The sequence below is a fragment of the Anguilla rostrata genome, chromosome 3 (genome assembly GCF_018555375.3).
Source record: "Anguilla rostrata isolate EN2019 chromosome 3, ASM1855537v3, whole genome shotgun sequence".
In the NCBI taxonomy this organism is placed as follows: Eukaryota; Metazoa; Chordata; class Actinopteri; order Anguilliformes; family Anguillidae; genus Anguilla; species Anguilla rostrata.
In genome coordinates, this window is record NC_057935.1 from 56,266,564 (window position 1) to 56,290,891 (window position 24,328).

At 48.9% G+C, this 24,328-nt stretch overlaps 1 protein-coding gene across 2 annotated transcripts in view; it reads left to right on the forward strand.

Annotated features, from left to right (window-relative positions):
• Positions 1-24,328, forward strand: part of si:ch73-211e3.1 (mastermind-like domain-containing protein 1) — a 65,364-nt gene that overhangs the window by 25,923 nt on the left and 15,113 nt on the right. For both annotated transcript variants that reach the window (XM_064328451.1, XM_064328450.1), the window contains exon 2: positions 10,578-12,299. In XM_064328451.1, coding sequence (XP_064184521.1) covers positions 10,578-12,299 — 1,722 coding nt within the window. The remainder of the gene's footprint in view (positions 1-10,577; positions 12,300-24,328) is intronic.

A 24,328-nucleotide genomic window follows, 5' to 3' on the forward strand; every position in this document is an offset into this window, starting at 1 on the left:
CTTTCAGCTCATATCATTTCATCATATATTACAGAGAGCAAAGCTTTCTGATGCCTTATTGCTCGATTGTCTGTTTGCAACATTAAGTGCTGTTCTCTGAGAGCACACTTCTTACATTAGCGTGTGAATTTCCTCCAGCCTTCGAGGGCAGGATTGAATCTTACTTGTACTTGAAGGCTGCAGCAGCACAATGCTTTGTGAACTGAAACAGTCGTTTCTTTAATCTTGCTGAATTACTGGCTAGTTTCTTCCGCTGTCGATTTCTGAGTGTTTGGTGGCTGCCAGATCTCTCCGGGGCCTTTGTGCTACAAACCTTTCACCCTTAACCCACAGCGTGACCTTAAATACCCACAAAGCCATTTTGTTGCAGACAACAGAGTGCTGAGTTACTGCTGGTATGGAGCAATGGGACAATCCAGGGGCACCACTGGTGCTCCTAAAGTGGGGTCCCCATCATAGCTGACATACATATCTACCTCTTTGTTTTTCTTCACCGTTTATTACCTCTTTGTGTGAAAGTCAATGCTATTGTAAAAATGTGTTGGTGGCCAAGCAGGCAGATACGAATAAACTATCTGTTGAAAACGAGAGCGAAACTACCCCATTAAATAACAAATCCATGAATGATGAGCGTTTCTCTCCCTGTCCTCTTCTCTATATTGCAAATGAAATCATCTTTGGTTTTATTGGCATGGTGTATCGAAATGAAAATAGCTAAAGCTCTTATAGGACACGGCACACATACACAAAGTGTTGTAAACATTGATGGTTATCCTATTAATAAAACTCCATTTCTTTCTCCTCACTCGACTGTGTACACACACGCGTGCACACACACACACAAGCACACATACACACATTTCACCTCTGTGTTCGTGTGTGCCTTGAGTTGTACAGATTCCATTTTTTTCCTGCTACATGTTCTTTTGAACCTATTTTGAAGGCGGTCTATTTGTACATAAACGTTTTTGCCACAATCTCCCTCCTCCAGCATCTGCACATCCTCTTTTCACCCCCCCCCACCACCACCACCACCCTGTCTTCCTTCCTCTTTCTGCAAGCTCATTGACATTCTTTAAACACAGTGCTGAAAGAGGCAGACCTCCCGGCACTGCACTCACATACTGTGTGTGTGTGTGTGTGTGTGCGTGTGTGCGTGTGTGTGTGTCCTGTGTGTCTGTGTGTCTGTCTGTGTGGCCTCAGATTTTGTGTGAAAGTGACAAGTGTATGTTTGCCTGTGTGCTCTTTGTATTTGTTGGTACATGTAATAAATGTGCTAGGTCATTGCCTGATAGGATGTTGGATTAACAATTCTCTCAGAAAATGTATTATGATTCATCATGTTAGCCACTGCTGGTATTGATGCACTTGTTTTAATAATATATGAAAGGGCATCCTGGTCTTTCATGTTGCTATGTGGGCCCTCAGACAGACGCGAGACATTTCCCTCTGTGTAATCTGAATTGTGCGTGTCTGTGTGTTTGCATGTGTGCGTCTCCTCTGGGCTTCCCCTAAATGGAACCCTCTTTACTGTCTATCTAGTGGCTGTGTCATGGAATTTACAGAAATCCAAACAACCAAGTAGCTGAGACGCCCCCAGATGAAAGAAGTTGCCAGATCGTTTCGATATTTACGTGTAAGAAACGCTGACTCAGAATGAAAGTCTCCCGTGTAACCAAACATAGCAACGCTACCTGTGAGAAATTGTCTCTGTTTCAACATCTTCCGGCTCTGCAGTAAACAAGAGTTACCAGCAAGGAAAATTATGTTTTGAGAGCAGGTCAATCGGGGTAAGAGGGAGAGATTAAATTCGACAGTAGTGTTGGTTTAGAGAGCGATTACTGTATTGGACTGATACCAGGTGGTTCTGCCTTATTCCTGTTTGGGAGTCATTTCTCTGTATGGCACATAACTTGTCTGTTTAAACAGGGTAACTTTTTCCTGCTCTCTCCCTGGTTACAGAACCCAGTTTTGTCTTTTCAATTTTGAAAGCAGAGGCACTTGTGTATAGCAGTGAATCCTGTTTTAGTATTAATGGCTTATGGCAAATAAAAACTGGAAGGAAGAAAAAATCACATGGTACACCCTAAACTATTGAGTATTAATATGTTCCATTAATATTCCCTATGCTGAGTATTAATATATTCAAATCAGAGATATATGCATTTTTATTGGCACGTCTTCATCAGCTGTTTGACTGTAATACAGAGCCCCAGTTTCCAGATTTCATGTGCTGGGAGGGGTAACTGGAATGGACTCTCTACGCTGTTTATCCAGATATCATGATTGTGCGGTTTGTTGTATGTTTTCCCTGCTGATTATGGCCTTATATATTGGCCTTCATTGCAATTTTGCGATGCAGATCCTCTGAATTTAATGACGTCTCCTGCTGATATTTTGTCTGAACAGAGGAGGATAAAAAATATATGAACTTGATGAAAGTTAATTAGACAGGCCTGGTTTTATTTTATGGTTTATTTTTATGATATTCAAACCGCAAAAATGTGTATCACCTTCAAGGACATGAACCTCATAATTATGAGGTTTCCAGATATGGTTTTTCTGTTTTCTCCATTGAAGTTTCTTTGCTTTTCCTCACACTGATAGTGAAAACAGCTACATCAAACCATAAGAAAAAGAGGGGTGCTCAACTACTGTGGCAAAATACTGAGACAGCAAAGAATCCAAGAAAGATTTCCAAAGTGGAAGATTTCCAAAGATTCCTGGAAAAGGTGGACTTTAAGACGAAGGCTGAGAACAAACTTGTTCTTACGCTCAGCATTTAGTCAATGGAAAGACACAGGAAACTGCTGTTTCGACGTCCCCTGACGTTTTCCTCGGAGAACTCGGTTACAGGAGATGAAGCCTGGTGCTCCTCTAAACTCTGTCCCCTGGAGTGGCTGTGCCTCTCCTCCTGGGTGCTGCTTGATTGTGGTGTTGCTCTGGTGGGGTGGAGCCTGGAGTCAGGCCCAGCCAGACCTGTGCTCCCTCTGGATCCCTCTCACGGCCTCTCATAGATCAAAACCCTTTCTCCAGCATTGGGGGCACCCAGGCTAGGCCACGGTGCATCTTATCACTTGGGTAAAAGTTTCATAACCCACCCTCAGGGAATCAGGAAGTCATGAGGGTCCTGGTCTTTTGTGTTCCTCAGTGATGCATCATGCTATTTCACGTTTAGGTTCTGGTACTGCATTTTCAGTTTAGAAAACATGAATTTTGCACCTCAAATAATCCGACGCCCATCCTTTTGGGAGTCACGGCCTCGTTCAAAATCATTTTGGGTGCATCGGCTCCAAACAGGGATCGCCCTTGATCATTGATCCCAATTTTGTGGTGCTAGATGTGTCACAATGACACCGGTAAACACAAATCCTGGAGATAACTCTGCAAAATCCTCTGGTTTCATAACCCTGATTAGAGTGGCCAGACTCCTGTAGAGTACCACAAATCTCCCTAAGCAGGTTATGACATAATGGGTGCTCACTGATGTTCGGGGCATTTATAGATGTTGCTGTGCTCGCCATGACGTAGAGGACAAGGACATATTCTTTTTACTGCACCATATTTTTTCCCCTGTGTCCTCCATGTGAACTTTATTTCTAAATAAATGACAAACATGCATTTGTTATTAATCTGTCTAAATGTGTGGCACTGAAGGTGATTATAATGGTTACATGTGCAGTGTCATCGCTTATTAAATTATTATTGCCCGTATTTCTTAAAGTTTTTTGTATGTCAATGCATAAATTGATTAAATGGCACAGCAGTGCACTAGGCCACTCCTAACTACAGGGGCTTACTGCACTGGAGAGTGAGCTAGTCCATATTACCTCTCTCAGCTTTGCTTCAGTACTTCCCATTGGGTGGAGAACACAAGCCCAAGGGGTCAGATTGGTCCTTGCCGAACCTGCGCTGGCTGGACCAGATGTTTAGTTGTAATTGTGTCCCGTTACCTCTGTGACCTCATAATGAGCTTCGGCGGCTTCGCCGTGACGCGGCGGTGTATTCCAGGCGGTGCGCCCTTTACCACAGTGCCCCCGGCGGTCCTGCCCCGGAGAGGAGGGAGGGCAGAGGGAGGAATTAGAGATGAGAAGTGGCCTTCCTAATCTCCTTTATCCCGTCTGAGTCCGGGCCCACCTGCCAGCGCTGCTGCTGGATGAGGGATGCGCCTTTTCTGCAATAAGACATTCAAATTTGTCGCGAGCAAATATTCAAATAACCCCCGCCCCTTTCCTCCAGCCAGCGCTGCGAGAAACTCCCAGCCATTTCTGTTTAAGTAATGACTTCCTGCGGAGAGATCTGCTTTCGCTCGCACTTTTTTGGGAAGGAAAATAAATGACATGAATGAAATGGCAGTTATTCCAGGCTGTGCTGCCACCCCCTCCCCCCCCATGGATACTGATGAGGCAGTACTGGTTTCACCTTCATTTTACATTTGAATGCCTGTCTGAATGTGGCTGAATGTTGAAACTGGGCGTTGGCTCTCGATCCCCATTTTGGCGGTGGTGTCGCCCTGTCCAGCCAGACCTGGCCCTTCCTTCCCCAGGCCCTCCGGTACCTGACAGGTGCTGCTAGGGCTCCTGGCTGGGCTGTGGCCCTTTTCCTCACCTCTGCCCTCGCCAGCTGGCTGCACCGCCCGGCCCTGCCGCCCAGCCGACGCAGGGACCAGGAGAGGCGGCCGGCCGCTGTGCGGACCGATCGAAGTATCGATCCGGAGCGCTGCGAGACTGCTGCGCTTTGTCGAGCCGTACTTCACAGAGCAGCGGTTATGAGCCGTGTTTTCTAAACCCCCCTCGGCCCTGGGGAGCAGTATAAATATAGACCCTGCCTAAAGCCGTCTCTTCCATGTTTCTCCGCCGTTCGCTCTACAGCGCGTCCTCATCCATCTCCTTTCCCTTGCCATTTATGGCGGGGGCATCTCCGCGGCTCCTGGTCCGATTGACGCGGGCAAGGAGTCCATTCCCTGTAATGCCTGCGATTTAATTCCCCCCCCCCCCCCCCCGTCGTCCTACCGTAAGGCCTGCACACTTTCTAGGAAGCCAGCTTGCCTTGAAATGCGACTCCCTATCAAAGAATGCCCACAGTACACACATAGCAATCGCTGTTTATTGACGTGGAGGTTTGATAGCAGCAGTTTGAGAGCAGCGGAGAAGTAGTGGCCGTTTGAGATTGATAGGTGCTGCGGTGGCGGCGATGATGATCCGAAGCGGCGCTGAAGCTAACCGCTCTGACGCGCGACTGCACAGGACTGATTTACTCGCTTTGTCGGCCGTCGTTTGTTTATTTGCATATCGGGGCGGCAGTGACATAACGGCTGCAGCGGTAATTAAACGAATGACAATGGGAGCGGTAATGATGACTGACAGGCCAGGCCGCTCCTCTGCCTCCTCGCCTCGGGGAGGGATAGAGGAGGAGGAGGAGGAGGAGGAGGAGGAGGAGGAGGAGGAGGGTTTCCGCGGACGGCGGGTGCCCTCGGCCGCGCGCGGGTCCGCGGCGTGTCGGAGACGCGGTCGGCGGGCTCTGATGTGCGCCGAGGGGCACGGAGCGCCCTCCAGCCGCCAGGAGATCCGGGGTGACGCCGCGTCGCACGGGAGGGAGATGGCGGGGTTACACCGCTGTCACTCTGCCTTCCTGTGTGTGTGTGCATGTGTGTGTGTGTGTGTGTATGTGCACGCGCGCTGTCACTCCACAGCTTGGCCGTGAGAGACGCGAGTTCTGTCGCAGTCACTCGGTCGAATTTCGGCAGGTCAGTTGACAGGGAGCACTGAAGGCTTCTTGTATTGATTGCTTTTGTCTTGGGCTATTGCTCAGACGTCTGACATCATCGCTTCCAGACTTCAAATCAACTCCGGCAACAGCTCTGCAGCATTGATGGTGCACCTTTCCTCAGTCTGGGAACACCTCTGTTCTCAGTTTACTGTCTTCCTCTGGCCTCGGAGCACTGGAAGATGTATAGAATTCTAATTGTGATGTCATTACCGCCGTCTGAGAGGTTCAAAGGTTGGAGAGCTTCCACTTTCGTCAGCCCGCAACAGTACTATATTTCTAATGGCTAAAAGAGCTTCAGTGCTTCTGCTTGTTGAAAATAAATCACCAGGAAAGTATTTTGTAGGACATTCAGTACTAAGCTTTTGTAGTTTTCCTCCTTTTAATGGCTATCTTCTTGCTCTTGTACATCCAACTAAATACACTCCCTGTGTTTGTTCTCAAATACTATGAGATATCTTCAATTTAATATTAATTCCATTATTCAGGCTGATTAGGAATTCATGTTTTAACAGTGAAGTTTCAGAGAGCACTCTTGGAAACCCTTTTAGGAATTCACAGTAGGGCAGTGCGTTTATTAAAACCGCTGATGAGTCACTTTCATAATGCTAATATGAAACATTGTGTTTCTCTGCAGTGGGGTGCTCCATATTCAGTATTGGTAGCAATTTAATGGCAACGTTTCTAATCGTTCACCATGTTTAAATTCCTGTTTCGTTTTGTAAGTCCAGAGGGATGGGTGGGTATATAATTGCTGTAGAGATTAGTGTGCTTTCTGTACACACCTTCACTTGCAGTGCTGACTGTCCATTTTTGTCGGTGTGATTGGCCTGCTTTTTCAATGCAATATAGGAGTAATTAGCTTGACCTGAGACAAAGCACTGAATCTCCTGGGCTGGCTGCCAGAGTGTGCCTGTACGTGTGTTCTTGCACATGTGTGCGTGCCTGTGTTCTGTGCATATTTCTATGCAAATATTTGTATGTATAAGTGTGTGTGTGTGTGTGTGTGTGTATGGATGTACCAGGCTGAGTCTGGTTTTATTCTCACGTTTTCAGAACTCATAGCCTGTGATTTAAAAAAATTAATAGGAAGTACTCCACCTCAGTTCCCTGAAGACCTATATACTTAAGTACTAACCATTACAGCTGGTTTATCTATCAGTTGTTCCTGCAGCCTCTCACAGGTGTTAGCTTGGTTCTTAGCATAAATTAACCCAGCCCCCACCTTAAGCTAAGCCTTCCATTCACAGACCTGAAGACATGAAGACATAGGAAGTCTATCTGCTGCAGTTTGTCACAAAGAGAAAGGGCAGAGTGAATCTTTTATTTAGCTAATTTATTTTGTGGTTCAGTAATGTGTATTTAGAAATGTACTGTTAGAAAATTATTGCTAATTTGGTGTAGTAATTTAATAATAATAATAATAGCAGTAGTAGTACCAGACAGGAGTAATAATGGTAAATTATGATGATAATGATATGAGCGTTTCTTCTTGGAGTAATAAATAACTATAAACCGTCTATGTCTGTAAAACACGCTTAAAATATTTCCATGAAGGTTTTGTAATATCTCGGGCCAAATGTTTCAAAGCCCTGTATTCCCTCACAAATTTACACAAAATCCTTTTTCCCCAATCAATTCTCACATACAGATTTCGCCTGTTTCTATCAACACCTTATTAACACTACCTCTCCTTTGGGAATGATCTTACACAATGATCTTACCAACCACAGTAATTACTTCAAGAAATAGTCATTCCGAGCATAGTGGCTCTGCTATTGTTACATGGCAACAAATGTTTATCACTATTATTAGGGTGATGATGATGATGATGATGAAGATGAATATGATGATGATCGTGATGATGATGATTATTATTTTTTCATTATTATTGTTTTTATAATAATAATAATTATTATTGTTATTTGATGCATAATGTGTATAATGTTCATAAATGTCGGGATCGCACTGTCTGTGCTGTGTGTAGAGGTGGCAGATGGTAATGACAGTCATAATGGAGCAAATCCGATTTCTGCACTATGAAAGACGTCCCACTGGCCCCCCCCCAGGAGAGCGGCACAAGCCAGTCGATTGTGTATCGATGTGTTTACTCATGGTGAAATTGGTGTGCGGTAGTGTGTGTGCGTGTGCGTGCACGTGTGTGTGCGTGCACGCGTGTGTGTGTATGCGTGTGTGTGTACGTGTATGTGTGTGCATGCGTGTGTGTGTGTGCGCGCACGCGTGTGTGTGTATGCGTGTGTGTGTACGTGTATGTGTGTGCATGCGTGTGTGTGTGTGCGCGCACGCGTGTGTGTGTATGCGTGTGTGTGTACGTGTATGTGTGTGCATGCGTGTGGCACTGTACAGGAGGCTGAACGGACGCTGCACACACAAGCTTGCGTGCATGCTGTAGACACACAGTGGACGTAGCGCGCTGTGAGAGAGAGGACGGACACAGACTGGCAGAGCAGGGGAAGGTGTGTCTGGGGAGCCCTATTGTTCCAGCACAGCGTCTGCTGAAGCGCTGCTGGAGAGAGGGAGAGAGAGGTAAAGAGAGAGGGAGAAGGAGAGAGAGGGAGAGACGAAGAGAAAGGGAGGGAGAGAGGGAGGGGGAGAGAGAGGGAGTAGGGAAGAGAGAGGGAGGGGGAGAGAGAGAGGGAAAGAGAGAGAGGGAGAGGGAGAGATTAGGATGTTGACCGTGGCGTCCGAGCTGCTCCTGGCCTGGGCTGGATGGGTGTGTGCTGGGATTCCTGCTGAAGGTTCACTTCAGTGTTTAACCGTTAAGGGCCTGAAGTACCAGTGAATTTCATAGCTTATGCAATATGATACGGTGTAACAGCCAGAAACCTGTGAACATTGACCACTTTATTGGTGGCCATATTAGGTTGCCATTGTTATGTAGGGCAGCATTGTCTTGAATCTGGAATTGAATCAAGCGGAGAGGGAAAGGCTCAAAGAGTCTCCCATTAGCACTGTCTGGCCCAGCAAGGTCTGCGTTTTACATCCTGTTTTGTGCTGGAATAAACACACACTGACAGACACCCACTCCATACACTCTGTATTTTTACTACTGTAGCACCAGCACACGCAGCAGTACATTCAGACACGCGTGCCCCTGAACTCACACAAATGCACAGTTCAGTTAGATACCACTTACTTTACATTTACTAGCAGTCACACAGTTTATGTAGTTCTTGTAATTGTGAGGAGAGAAGGGGAGAGAGGGGGGGAGAGCGAGGGATAGAGCAAGTCAGCCCCACACATTTTCACAGCAGGAATGTTATTATAAATTATTCATGCCATCAAGTATGCATTCCTTAAGATTTTTTTTTTCTTCTTTTTTTTTCGGTGAGGCTAAGCGGAGCGGAACGTGGAGAATTTTCAGCAGCTTCAAGGGTGTGCGGAGTTCCAACCTCCCAACCGCTGCCAGCCACCTCTCTACCCAGCCTGTTAATGATTTTTCGCGTGCGGGCGCGCGCCGGTCTGCTGGGGCGCGCGCGCGCTCGTATCCGTTAGGAACGCCCGAGTTCTCCCGAGGTGCGCGCGAGGGAAATACGGTCGGGGGTTTGATAGCGAGCGAGACGCCGGGCCGGCGCTAGCCGCGGCTCCCGTGGGGCCGCGTGAATAAGCGCCGCGGGGATTACGGTGTCGGTGCGGCGGGTTGTTCTCACCCGCGCCGAGAGGGTTCTGCCGTTAGAGACGCGACGCCGCTGGGCGCGTGGCGCTAACATGCTACATGTATGCTGTCCTGCTCGCGTTGGCCCCGAGATCACTTATCTAAATTAATACAAATAGGGGGATTTGTGCTTATTAAGGTCTGAGGGATTGTCTGGTTTAAAGACTGCTAGCACAGATTATCCCTCTTTATGCCATTTCAGTTGTGTGACTACGAGGTCAATCTCTGGGAAGTGGGAAGTGCATTTTCACACATCAGTGTAGTATATTGAGGTGTTGGCTCCAGGTGTGTGTATGCTATAAGTCACTGGACATGAGTTCTATGTTTTTTTATGTGATATGAATGTGATTCTCTGCAAAGTATATATGGAGTATGGCTGTTGAGTTGGTACCATGGTTATGTTTTCCCTCCTGTAATCATTCTGAAATTTCTCAAATGTTGTTGTTTACGATTATTTTATAGGATTTAAAGCACAATTTGGTGCTGTTTGAATGACGTAGGTTCTCTCCGTGGGTAGGTGTTAGTCGTTTTCACATTCAGTCATATTTATGCATTTGTGTATGTTGCAGTCATATTCATGGGAGCAGCTGTCATCAGAACTGTGTTTGGCTTCATTTGGGAGAGGTTTTGTCATACGTGAAAATGATGCCCCGAGTTCCCCTGTGGATACTGAGTTGTGATTGGCCAGTGCGACTGTGCCACTGTGTCGTATGCAGATTGTGTGGCAGTAAGAGATCTGAGAAGTGTAGAAGCATGGCGTTCTGATCAGTGTAAACGTGATGTCATGTGGAGGGGAGGAGTGGAAACAGGCTGGTGACGGATCCCAGCGGCGCCTGGGTGTGTGAGGGACGGAACTGAGATGAGTAAAGATACCAGGCTTCCCAATGGGCCCTGAGGCCCCCACAGACCAGTGACACAGTGTACGGATATGCCCACACAAACAAACAAACACACCAACACTCAAACAAACAAACACACACGCACGCTTCGAGAAGAAGGGTTTTAAGATGAGGTTGCAAACCTGTCCGTGGTCGTTGTAAAAATTGTGAGGCTTAGCAGGAATAGTGTGGCGTGTTTGTCTTGAACTGCGTGTGAAATGAATACCGTCTCTCTCTCTCTCTCTCTCTCTCTGCAGCTGCCTGGATCGGTGAAGAGGAAGCTGGCTGCGGCTGAGAACTCGGGAGAGGTGAACGGAGTCTCCGACGGGCCCATGATCCAGGGAAACGGCAAGCGTCTCTGCCTGGAGGATGTCACTCTGGCCATGGGCCCCGGCTTCCAGCACCCCCCTTACTCCTCGGGGCCCGGGGTGGGAGGCCACAGCGCTGTCATGGAGGGCAACGGACTGAATAACAATGGCCTGGGGTCCCCGTATGCCATGCCCCCCAAAGCCAGCCCTGGATCCGCCGCGGGGGGTGGAGGAGGGGCCGCGCACGGGGGCATGCTGTCCTCCTTCAACCCCAACGGGAACAGCTCGGCGCCCTCCGTGGAGCAGGAGCTGCAGGACATCCTGGACGAGCTCACCAAGAACCCGGACCCGTCCCTCACCGAGCTGGACATCGAGAAGATCCTGGGGAACAAGGGCGACGAGCAGGCGGGCGGCGCGGGGGGGTTCATGCACCCCGAGGGCAGCGGGACGCCGAAGCGCTCCCCGCAGAGGCCCTCTCACCTGGAGAGCCACCTCACCCGCTCCCCAGGCTTCACGCAGGCCGCGGCCGCCGGCTCCCCACAGGTGGGGCCCAGCCCGCCCTACTCGCTCCCCCACCCGGCCAAGCCCGTGCCGTCGCCCCTCTCCGCCTCGCCGCTGTCCTCCTCGGCCCAGACGCAGAGCCAGGCGCGCTCCCCGATGCTGTCGGCGGCGCTGTCCAACCGGGCCGGCTCCGCTTGGCACGAGGTCTCCCGCGCCCAGCAGCTGCAGCAGATGGCCTCCAACAGCAAGCACATGTCTGCGGGCGCGGCCCCGCCCCCGCCCCAGCCCTCGCCCTGGACCGGGCCCTCCCCGCCCTACCGGCCCAGCGAGAAGCTGCCCAGCTCGTCCCCGCACCAGCAGCCCTTCAGCCCCGCCGGGAGCATCCAGAGCCCCCAGAGCGCGCTCATCTCCGGCATGGCGCCCGCGCCGTCCGCCGGGCCCTCCCCGCCCTACCGCCCGGAGAAGCTGGCCAGCCCCGCCCTGGCGCAGCCCCCGTTCAGCCCGCAGGGCGCCCTGCTGGCCAGCGCCGCGCCCGCGGGAGGGGCCGGCGGCTCCGCCCAGAGCTCCCAGGCCGGCTTCCTGCCCAACATGCCGCCCTCGTCGGGGAGCACGCGGCCCTCCCCCCCCTACCGGACGGACAAGCACTCCAGCCCCACGGTGCAGCAGCAGGCCCCACAGCAGCAGCAGCCGCCGCCGCCGCCGCAAGCGCAGACTCACTCCTTCAGCTCGCAGAACGGGTCGGCCAGCATGGCCAGCCAGCTCTTCAAGGCCATGACCTCCGGCCAGCCCAGCGGCCTGAAGCTGCTCATGCAGCAGCAGCAGCAGCAGCAGCAGCAGCAGCAAAACCAGCCGTCTGCGCAGCCGCAGTCCCAGCCGCAGCTGCCCCCGGCCGCGCACCAGGCCATAAGCAAGGCCGGGCCGGGGCAGGACCCCTACTCCTTCAACAACACCAAGCCGCTCCGCCACTTCGACCCCGAGCCGCCCGCCCAGAAACTCGGGCCCTTGGTCCCGGGACAGGGATCCTTGGGTCACTACCCGGGCCCGAACATGCAGCAGGCGCCCCCGGTGGCGGGAGCGGGACACTCGCAGCTCCTGCAGCAGCAGCAGGAGATGCAGCAGCGCATGCAGAGGAGCATGCAGGCGGGCGGGATGGCGCCCCACAGCAGAGCGGTGAGTACTTCACTGACACCTGTCACTCATTCAGACACGCCCGCCATCTGCAGGAGAGGGTCCCCGGCGGAGATGATAGCCGGCCGCTAGCACTTCCGTGCTGTTGGCCGTGGCCAGTGGCGACAGCCGTTGGCTGGCGTCTCCTCGCTGTGTGGTCCTCCGTGTTGTTTGCGCGCTTTCATTAATTGGTGTGGCCTGTTGTTTGAATACCCTGAAAGGGGCCCCAGATCCTGATGCCTTCAAAGGGGGGGGGGGGTGTTGTACTTGGAATGGATCCCTATGACAGAACTGCATTTGGACAGAACCCCAGCAGTGAGCAAAGGCCATGACAAGAGCAGTTCTCCATTTCTCCACCGTACTGTTTATTTGTTTTTTGTTGGTAATGCGAATGTTGGAGTGACTACAGAGAGAGAGAGAGCAAGAAAGAGAGAATAAGAAATGCTGTTACTGTGGACACCTGGGGTCAGAGAAATGAGCTTTAATGGGGGCTGTCAGGTGGTCTACCACGCTAAGGCACTATCCCTTGTTCTGATGACACTCCCCGCACTGCAGTATTAAATTGTGGCTGTGCCATCGTAGACTGACTTGTTGTTGTCACTATTACCGTACATTTTATGTACTAACTCCATATCAATGAATAACAATAGCACAGATGGTATGGCCAGCATATTCTGCCTTTGTAGCGGAATCATTCTGGCTACTTTTGAAAGAGTGGGAGACCTCGTGAGCCCTCTTAACTTCATGCCAAGTTACTTTTAAGTACTTTTTAACCTTTGAGTACTTTTAAGGCTGAAGGATATTTTGACACTTTTAGGGCTAGTAGGGAGTAAGTTCCCTCAGTTCCTGGAATTTTCCCACATTTAAGAGCTGAGTTTGAACCCTGAGCGGCTCCATGCGTACGGCCCCTGCTTCACATCAGTCACTGCATACTTCTGCGCGTATCTCAGAGAATAACCTCTGACATACAGTAAGAGCGTGTGTATGAAATATGAAAAGCGCGATAGAATTGGATCCAAAGCAGCAATTACGATCATGGCGACGACAAGGGAAAGCCAATTGCTCAGAGGTTCCCTTCAAAACCTTTGTTCAGATTTCCAAAGAAAATTGGACAAACTAATAAAAGCATGGGAAGGATTAGTGCGATTCCCTCAGATTAAAATTGGCTGCTGAAGACTGTGTCTTTCCTGTGTGGGGCCTCTCACCCCCTCACCCCCCGTATGTGTGACTGACCTCATGGACGTGGGTGTCATGGAGATGCCCCCACCGAAACAATTGTGCAAGACGACGCAGCGCCTAAGTGCTCTCCTGACCCCGCACACTGTTTGCTTATGTACTCGCCAGTCACTCATTAAGGACAACAGGAAGGACCATTACCCCAGACACCCAACAGAACCCAGAGTTGTCAGGTTGTGCGCGCTCTTATTTTGAAAGATGGAGCTGGAGGGGGAGGGAGAGGCCAGGAAAGAGATGGAAAAAAAATCTTGTGTGTGTTTGTAATGAGCGGTGGCCTGTGATACGGGCCCTTTGTGAGGGGTGGGGTGGGCTGGGGGCAGTGTGAGTTCAAATCCCAGGTGTAGAGGTGGGATGGGGGCTCTGTTCTACCACTTTGCCCTGGGGGGAAATGTTACAGTGGTGCACAGGGAACTGGAGCTTCCTGCTGTGGGGTGAAAAGTCCTGGTCATGTTGTCCTATGTGCTGAGGGGAGGGCGGCTATAGACCTGTGTGTGTGTGGGGGGGTGGGGGGTTTGTGTGGAGCTGCTTGTGGGGTGCTGCTACTTTGGGGGCCTGAGAGCAGGTCTCCACGCTGTTGCTTTCCCCATGCTCTGATAGGGCCTCTTCATGAAAGTACGGCAAGCTGCTGAGCGAGGAGGAGAATTCCTGAGAGAGAGAGGGAGAGAGGGAGAGGGAGAGAGAGAGAGAGAGAGAGAGAGAGAGAGAGAGAGAGAGAGAGAGAGAGAGAGCTTTTACAAGTGTGAGTGTTGTGGGACTGGAGGGGCTGGCCCCTTGTTTCCTCAAAGCATTCCAATTAACAGAGGAATTCTTATTTTCCACCTCTGCCTTCCACCAGCCTCTCCTTCGTCTTTCTGTCACTGCCTCTGTCCCCTGCTAACGCAGATCATTTCTGCTCTAGTGTTTGACAGTTCGCATTGGTGCGTTTTGGAGTAAGTAAGGAGAGCAGTTTATTAGCCTTTTTGTGTCCATACATGTTTGTGCGTGTGTGTGTGTGTGTGTGTGTGTGTGTGCACGTGCGTGTGTGTACGTGTATGTGTGTCTGTAGGTGTGCGCGTTTGAGTGTGTGTGTATATGTGTGTGTCAGTGTGTGTGTAGGTGTGTGTGTGTGTGTGTGCGTGTGTGTGTGTGTGGATTTTGTTTCAAAGTGCCGCTGCTGCATTCTCTCTTTGAGGAGAGCGGTGTGTTTGAAGGCAGGGACCTCCCCTTTCAGCCAGCAGCTCTCTTTCATCAGGCCAATAAAGGATAATGAATTTGGGGGGGAGGAGTTGGTTTGGCCTCTTGGCAGTAGTGGCTGAAGGCTAAAGGGGCCCCTCAGTTTACAACCCCCCCTCCAAAAAAAAAACCCCTTCCCCTCTCATTCTCCATCATCCCTCCGTCTCCTGGGCTTCTCTCCCTCCCCTCCTCCTCTCTACTTTTAGAGTCTATTGATTCCCACCCTCGTTTGACAGCAAGGAGGGGCTTTATGGAACTTCCTTTGCATTTAGTTATTTCAGATGGGGCCCTGCCTCTTTTGTTTGTCTGTAGCTGTAGCAGTTTTTTTTAACATAAGTTAATGTGATTCTGCAAATTTGCACTGATTACGTAGATTTACACAAATGTAACAGTCTGTCAATACTGTTTAGCAGAAGCAATTTTTCTTCTGCGGCACTCAAGACAAAGATTGCCAGTTCAGGGATTTTTGTTTTAGAGAGAAACTAGTCAGGTTGGTGGCTTTGGCACTGAATGACTAAAAGAATCATTATGAGCAGCATGTCCAAAACGTGTGTTCTACTTGACACGATTGATGAGGTGGTCAGATTAGGGAAGCGAGTTTGGAACGTTTTTTTCTTTTTTTTTCTGTAGTAAATGGCAGAGTCACTGTGGTTTACCTATGGAGCAGCTTTCACAAACTCTCTAACCCCCCCCCTTACTTCTTTTACTGTTTATCTCAACTAAAATCTGTACTACAAAACTGGCTGTTGCGTTTTTCCTGCTGGTAATTATACGATTAATGGTTATCCTACATGTTATGAAGACACAATTTTGAATATTATTTACAGGGATAATGACAAATTGGGGCTTTTTGGCTTTTGAATTTGGGAAAGCAAGGTTCATTTTGAAGAGGCGCACAGCATCCCAGGCTGAAGTAATGAAGCTCCTGTACGTTTCTGTGGAAGGGAATTTATGGCGGAAAAAAGGAACCAAAAAAGAAAAAAAAAAAAAGAAACGAGTCAGAGAACAAAAGCGTCCCTTCGTACTTTTTATCTAAGCTTCCTGGCAGCGGTTTCTCTCCTGCAGTCATTGACGCAGAGTGGGAATCCCCCCCCCAAAAAAAACTCCCCCTGTGGAAAGGGCTTTTGGGTCCTCACAAAGTCATCTCATTCTTCACATTTTACAGCACCTCCCAACCTCATGTTTCAGAGGAAACCCACGTTACACCGAAGCCCTCCGTTTGTGTTCAGTTCAGCAACACTGTATAATGAAAGAACAATATTAAACCAAAAGCAAAATAACTCCTGAGTGATTGATTAGCTCAGCTATAGATTTTTTTGCAAATCCCAATGTCTTCTGTTTGTGTTTGTGTGTGTGTGTGTGTGTGTGTGTGTGGTTTATGTGTATTCATGCCTCACACAGACTCAATTCTCTTATGCACTTTCATATCCTCTCTGTCTCTCTCTGTCACTCTCACTCTCTTACTCGCTCACTCTCTCTTGCTCTCTCTCACTCTCACTCTCTCTTGCTCTCTCTCTCTTGCTCTCTCGCTCGCTATTCTGCTCTATCACTCAGTCTCTGTTTCTCTCTTACTTCCTCCCTTGCTCTCTCTTGCTCTCGCTCTCGCTCTCTCTTGCTCTCTGACTCAATCCTCAATCTCTTTCTCTGTTTCTCTCTCCCTTTCTCTCTCGCTGTCTCCTCTGTCTTGTTGTGACGGATCAGTGTTTCCCCCATGCTGTGGAGGAGGGGTGCAGAACGGCGATGGCGGTCATGGTTTGGGATGGGAGGCTAATGAATCTGGAGGCTGTGCAGCTGTGGGGAGAGAGACATGCCCTCTCTCCCTCTCTGTCCTCCTCTCTCCCTCTCTGTCCTTCTCTCTCTCTCTCTCTATCTCTTTCTCTATCTCACACACGCACACACAAGACCCTGTAGTATGCTGGCTGCGTGCTCTGTGAGTTCTTTTTTTTTTGCCTGCGTGTGTGTTTGTGTGGATAGTGTGCTTTCATGCAGTGACTTGGCTTTTCTGTGGGTCTGTGCATGCTTGTGTGTGACTAGTTATGATGTAATGCGAGTGGGTGTTTGGGTGTCTTATGTGTGTTTGTACAGTATGTGCGGGGATGAGCGCTGTTTAAATTTGTGTGCACTTGTGTTTCTTGTCAGTGTCTACAAAGTAAATATGTTTTTCAGTCTACATAATCTTCCCTGCCATTTAGAGGCAGCTTTGAGGCTCTCCCTGGAAAGATGCAGGGTCACTGAAAGCGGCGGGGATTTTCTAGGTTTTTCTTGCTGCTCACGTTTGAGAGGAACACAAGTTCACCTCTGTGTGGCTTGGGTGTTTTACAGCCCCGGTGGAGCCCATGAGCTCTGGGCTCATATGTTACCAAAGAAACGCGTCAGCGAGATGGTGTATTTTGAGAGTTGTCGTGGCGACAGCCATGTGTTTTTTTTCTGTGTACACAGCATGCGCGAGTCAGCACATTAGTGGCGGGAGGCGAAGTTTAACTTTAGTTCTGGCCATCAAACCCGGGGGCATTTGAGGGTGGCTCTGGCGCCGTCAGCGGGGGGCAAGCGCACCCACGCTCGTGTCCGCACACACCAGAATGCCTCTCCCCCTATCTCTCCACACACCCCCCCTTCCCCCGCCCTCGTCGCTCTCCGTCTCTGTCTGTTGCTCTGTCCTTCCTCCAAGGCTGAAAGGAGGGGGGTGGGAATGGAGCTCGGATCTGCTGCAACGCCACCGGCCCCCTCCCCTCCCCCAGTTATGACTTCCAGCCAGAATTCTCCACAGCAGGGAGTGGAGGAGTAACCTTGTTTCCAGTTCGTCCTCAACTGAACCACTTCTGATTTTAACATTGTAAATTTCCCTCTAAGTGGGCCAACGTCGCAGATAAGTTACGCGTGCGTGTGTGTCCATCTCCGTGTGCCTATTTGTTCACAAACATGCGCCTCTCTGTTTGTGTTGGCCGTGCTTCTGTGCGGCTCTGTGCGTTTCCACGTGTTAGTGTGCGAGAATGCGCATTGTCAGAAGGAGAATTTCAGCTGTGCTTTTGGAGTAAATGTAAGGAACCTTTCAATAAGGAGGAATTTGAGTCTTGGATCGGTTCATACAAGACCAGTCACATAATGGAGGTCTGTTTACCTCTACCCATGATGTGTTGAAGCATTAGTTGTTGTGGTTGTGGCAAGGAAACGCCCTCAGACCGAGCTGTGAGGCAGGCCCTCTAGGTGTGGTGGTGGTGTGAGTGAAAGAGGGCATTCACAGTCAGCATTCACAGCCTCAGCTCTACCCTGCACAGAAGTCAATCACAGCACCCTGTCCTCATCCCTCAGGGGAAAAAACAAGTCCAGTTGGGGAAAACAAGGTGCGGACACTCCCCTTGTAACACAGCTCCCAGAACCAAAGTTCAGCTGTGATAATCGCTTAAAATGACACCAGACAAGCAATGCCATTCCTGGGTTTGACAGAAATTGAACAAATCAAGCTGGGTGAAACCTGGGAGAAAGTTCGGTAGAGCAATGGTGAGGTGGTGCAAAAACACCTACTGTCCACTGTATTGTGAAATGATTAAAAAAAATTTTTTTAAATGTATATATATATATACCAGCCATTGGTTTTGAATTGGCCATTGGTGACTGTTGCTGGTGTCACAGTGGTCAGCCAAACTTCGTTCCACCCCCACCCGGCCTCCTGCTATGCCCCTTACCCCACAGCCAGACAGACTGCCCCCACCTGGCAGGCCTGGAAAGTCCTCCTCCGGCCAGTCTGCGGAACAAAAACGTGGAAAACCAGGACTTGCGGCCAAGAGCCTCCAAGTACAGTGAGCCCCTTTTAATAAGCCTCGGCGCTAGGTAAACGGGGTGGTTGTTAGTAGTTTCCCTGGGGAAAGTAGAGTCAGAGTAGAGGCTTCGGGTCCGAGACCTCAGTCTGTCTGGGTCTGGCAGTGTCTGTTTTGGGAAGCTCTCTCACCTGGGCCTCTGTTGAGTTCTGCTCAGCCGTGCGGGGACAGAAATCTGGGCTCAGGGCAAGGTGGGGTAGTGTTTACAGAACCGCTGTGTTCAGTCTTTGAAGCAGAAAGTTGACATCGGTATGCATGTAGCGCCGCTGTGTTAAGTCGAGAGTAGTGTTAAGTAGAATGTGTGTGAAACGGCTGCTGTGCTCAGGCTGGTGTGGGGTGCTGTGCGAGAGTCGTGTTCAGTAGCGTGTGTGTGAAAGGGCTGCTGTGCTCAGTCTGTGAAGCGGAAATTTGGCTGTGGTACGTGTGTTGGGTCACTGTGTTAAATGGAGAGTAGTGTTCAGTAGAATGTGTGTAAAAGGGCTGCTGTGCTCAGGCTGGTGTGGGCTGTTGTGCGAGAGTCGTGTTCAGTAGAGTGTGTGTGAAAGGGCTGCTGTGCTCAGTCTGTGAAGTGGAAATTTGGCTGTGGTACGTGTGTTGGGTCACTGTGTTAAATGGAGAGTAGTGTTCAGTAGAATGTGTGTGAAAGGGCTGCTGTGCTCATGCTGGTGCGGGGTGTTGTGCGTGTGCAGTGCTGATGCATTCAGCCTGCGAGGTGGGTGGAGGGTGGAGTGGTGTGGAGCTCGTGGCCGGAGAGAAACCCATGTCAGCGCCTTTCTTTAGCTCCCAGGGCTTTTATTTGCAGAGGAAGGAGGGGGGGTGGGGTGGGGTGGGGTGGAGGGGGGGGGGGATTGAGAAGGGAGGGTGGTGCAGGCGAATTCTCAACAGAAATTCCCACCAGCATTTTCAGGAGGAGAATGAGACGGCTACTGCACCGCTTCCTGTGGTAACTGGAACTGCACAAACACACGCTGATACATAAATATTGACAAGGATAAATACAACCCCCCCCCCCCCCCCCCCAAGTCCCACCAGCACATAATCGCATACGCGCACACACACACACACACACACACACACACAAACTGTACATAGACCCGCATGGACAATCAACCATGTGCACTAGAGCCCATGTGCTTTCCACTTAAAGTACTCCATTGTTGCTGTTCAGGTAACAGTTTGGTAGATGAAATGTACCTGCTTTGAGAATTGACTGACCAGAACCGGCTCGATCCTCCCTCCTCCCCCTTTCTCTTTTTTTATCCTTTTGTCTGTCTCTCTCTCATTTCTCCCTCTGCTCCTTTGTCCTTTCTTTCTCTGTTGAACTCCAGGCTCCCTGATTACTGAAGGCAGCTCATATTTAATTCTGTCACTTTATTTCTCAGCCTTTGCAGAGGAAGAGAGGGAAGGGGGGGGGGGGGACTGGGAGAGAGGGAAATGGAGGGGGGGGGGGTGGAGAGACAGAGACAGAATGGAGGCAGACAGACTCAGACAGGCAGTCTTGGCGACTGAGTTCTGGAGCAGCGGACAGAGGGGGGTACACACACACACACACACACACCGTATCCGTGTAGGCAGCCACAAACAAACACACACACGCACACACACACTCTGTATCCGTGTAGGCAGCTACAAACAAAAACACATACACACACGCACACACACACACAGGGCCCTGTGTAATGCTGGATGTGTGCTCTGTGAGTTTGTTAGTTCTTGTCGCACACACACACACATGCAAACACACACACACAAATGCACGCACAGACACACATACTGATACAGTAACACAAACAATATCTGACTCGCACAAATACACATGTATACATACACAAATTGATACAAAAGTGACACATGAACACACTACACACACAATCGCACAAAGTCTGATTTGTATTGGAGTTGGGAGTTAGAGGTCACCGGCTTGGTTCCAAGCGTGGAAACAACACAATTTGTTTTTGACGGCAATAGAGGTCGCATAGCAAACATTACTTGGATTTCCTGTGGTTGACAGAGGCTTTCCAAATAATAGAAAAAGAAAACAAAAAAAAATCTAGAGAAAACAAAATCCCTGGTTATGCTCCCAGTGCTATCCCTCGTTGACTTGCTTATGTAACCTTCTGTCTCAATGTGAGACGTGAACAACAGGGAGTTTATAATGTCTAAACATTTGACCACACCCACAATGTTTCCTCACACTTACTTTCCTGGTGTTTAACTGTATAGGGTGTGTGTGCCTTTCAAAGCATTAAATACTTCCAATGCAACAAACCTTAAATACCACTGTGAAAAAATATATTTACACATACTTTCATGTAATGTCTATTGTGTCATGATTTTTTCGCATTTGCCTAAAGATGAATATTTCCGACAAAATGTAGGCAATTACTGGAAGTGCTAGTAAAATGTTTTAAGATTCGTCTGGTTAATTATGAACTTGATGTTACCACTGTTAGGAAGCAGCCTACGTGAGCTAGGAACTTTGCTCCCTCTTTTTTATGTGAAGTGAAACTAGGTGCATGTCAATATATACATTAGTGATATAATTTACAAAAAACAATATTTATATTCATGAGACTTTTTGACAGCTGCCTGATTTAGATAATTGTCCATGTACTGTCATTGGATCAATATTTATGTCACTCAGCAATCTCTAGCATGTAAAGGGTTAATATGAGTTCAGTTAGTTACTAAACCCTGTAGTATGTAGTGCCACAGGTTTATTGTTATATTTATATATCATTAACCTATCTTTGAACCGTTTCACAGTAGGCAATGTTTAATCTTTTTGAAATTTAATTGTTTATTTAATTGTTTGTACTTTTCGTGTAATCCATTTTTTCAGTCACCATATTGTACAAATTGGACTGGTCTTGTTCTACATCTGTCCCAATATTTAATATTTACATTTGATATTTTATGTAAATAAAAGGATCTGGACCAAAAGATAATTCTCCCCCTAACAATGAAATCCAATGGCTGGCACTCTGGTAAAGCCTGGTACAGGCTGTTTGCATTCTCTCCTTATTGTTTTTGAAGTCATTTGCATTTTGCCACACCCCTTGTACATATTGTACGCAAAAATCAAACTGCCTATTTACATGAAATTGGGTGGGTGGCAAATGTGTCGAGACGGAATGGGGAGCGTGGAAACAGCGCGGGGCCGCGCGGCTGTATTTCCTCCGCTGTTCGGTCACTCTGTTGAGCGTGAAACCCCCGCCGCTAAGTGGGCCCCCCGTGCATGACCACAGGCCCGGAGAGCCGCGTTTCGTCTCCGACCCCGCAGCAACGGCTCCAGTCCCCAGGCGGAGGGTCGCGGGAGCGGCCTTGGCCCGGTCCGTTACGCGAGCGGCGGATCCCCCGCCTCCCCCCCAAACCCCCCCCCCCCGCCGCGTGGCCCCCGCCCCGCCCCACCCGCCGCTGGCCTCCATCCGTCCTGCACCCTGTCGCTTCCCTGACAGCTGCCCGTGCTCTCCCCACCCAAAACAGCGCCCTGCTGCTGAATCAGTCCTTTTCCCCGGTGAAAGTGGTTTATTATACCTGTGTGGGTTTGCTTTTATATTCCTCTCCATCTTTCTGCCCCTTCAATCTATTCCGGCTGACAGACGGCAGTTTGTTGTCTTTTCTCGCCTTGTCTTCCGAAGCCCTTACTCAGACGTCCCGTGGAGAGATGGGTGGGTAGGAGGGAGCAGGGGTTGGGGTTGGCGGCAGGGGGTGGGGGGTGGGGGTGGGACTTGTCTACAGGGGGATTTTTCAGTCCATTGTGCCACATTGCGAGGGAACTAAAGCGAAACGAGCTATTATCTGTTCTCTCTTCAGGAAGAAGATTGAAAATGATCTGTCTGCTGTAGTAAAAGGGAAGTATTGTCTTAAGCAAATGGATAATGATATTGATCGTAAAAGCCTGCTGTAAAGTTTCCCCGTCTGCTGTAAAGTTTTCCCACCCACAGCACAGCCCAGAGCCCTGATTGCTGTGCACATATTTGCCCACGTAAGTCTTCAAGGTCTATCAGTTACTTCCCTTGTATAGCTTTTGTTTGGTGGGAAGCCAACCACAGGTGCAGTAAGAAAGATGTATCTATTGACAACCCAGCCAAACAAACAAAATGGATACAGTATGGTGCTACAGTACATGGAGGCTTTGGGCAGAAAGAGTTTTCCCACAGTGCACCGCTTTGGAGGGTTGAGAAAGAAAATAATTTGAGGCTGGCACTTTACTGGCTAAAGGTGAAAGCTCGTTCTAATAGCAGTCTTAAGCCATTGCTTAAAAGCCACACTGGGCCCAAGGAGGAGGTTCTTTGCAACTGCTATCGCACAAGGAAAGAGTACTTATAAATTAAACATTAGAGGCATGTTTCATTTATTGGTAAGGTAATGGAAGTGATGTTTCAAATATTTCAAGCATTTTCAAAATAATATCATCAATATAAAATCAGTTGGATACAGTAGCTTTGGTATACATTTACGTGTGTTTGTGTACATGTGCTTTTGCATGTGCCTGTATGTGTGTCTGCACATGCCTAGTAGTGGGGATGCAGTTCTTGAGAAGACCTTTCACTGGAGAAGTATACTGTGTGACAAGGCACTGTCCCCTAGGAACTGCACACCACACAATTATTAGGCCACAAAATACTTAATTCTAACATAAACACACACACACACACGCACACACAAATGTACAGTGCACATGCCCACACAGACATATAAGCAGACGCACGCTCACGCTAGCAGATATGAGACGGTGATGTTCTCCTCGAAATAGCTACAAGTGTGTAATACTAATGCAAATAATTTCAAGCGGAACCATCCCAGAATCCATGGGGATAGGCCTCAGCTGTCTTCGATGAGGAAAACAAGGAAAAGTTTGTGCAAAACAAACTAGTTCCAACAGCTCCTTGAAGGCTAGTCATAACAATGTGGTTTTGTGTTTGGAAGTTGCTTGTCTGACAGCATTGGGCGTGTGCGTTTCAGTGGAGGCCCGCGATTGGCTGGATGTGATGCAAGTTGGGACTGTACTTCTACTCGGGGATGTGGTTGGGCGGTGTTAAAGGTTAGGGTGCTGGGCCCGTGGGTACAGATCGGGGGCTGAGCACTAATCTTATACCCGTGAGCACTAAACAGCACGCGTGTTGCAGCGGTAAGAAATGAGCTGAGTAAACGTCTCGCGTGTAAATTTGCTTGCCAAATTAGATGTGCTGTAGTGTGTGTTTGTATTCACACTGTACTCAAGCGGTTCTGCAAAATAAAGCATGCTGCTTGTGCTTTGTGCTGTGCAAAGACCGCTTCTGTTGCTCTGATTGTTTTCCAAATGGATATTGCACAGAATGTTCTTTATCTTTTTTTCTCATCTCTGGCTTAAAAGATGGGTCTCTCCCGTCTGAAAAGCCATCAGGTTTGAAAGACCCCATTAACAAATAATGATGACAGAAAAAGCTACAAGTAATTACTTTCTATCATCTTCATTGTTGTTTTTTTTTTTTATTAGTGGGATCAGTGCATTTGTTACTCTTATGGCTGTTTCTAATGATTGTTACAAATCAATACTTCAGCCTGGGAAGGTAGATTTTAAAATGAGAAAAGGTGCACAAAAGAATGAGAATAATGAAAATGGATTTACATGCTGCATGAGCGTTTAAATCCACGTGTCCTTGTTTCACCCTGTCGAGCCAAAGAAGCGTGGTGCTATGGGGTATGAAAATTCCCAAATCAACGTCACAGAAGATGAGCAGGACTCAAATGAACAACGCACGTTTGGCCATAAACAACGCTGCA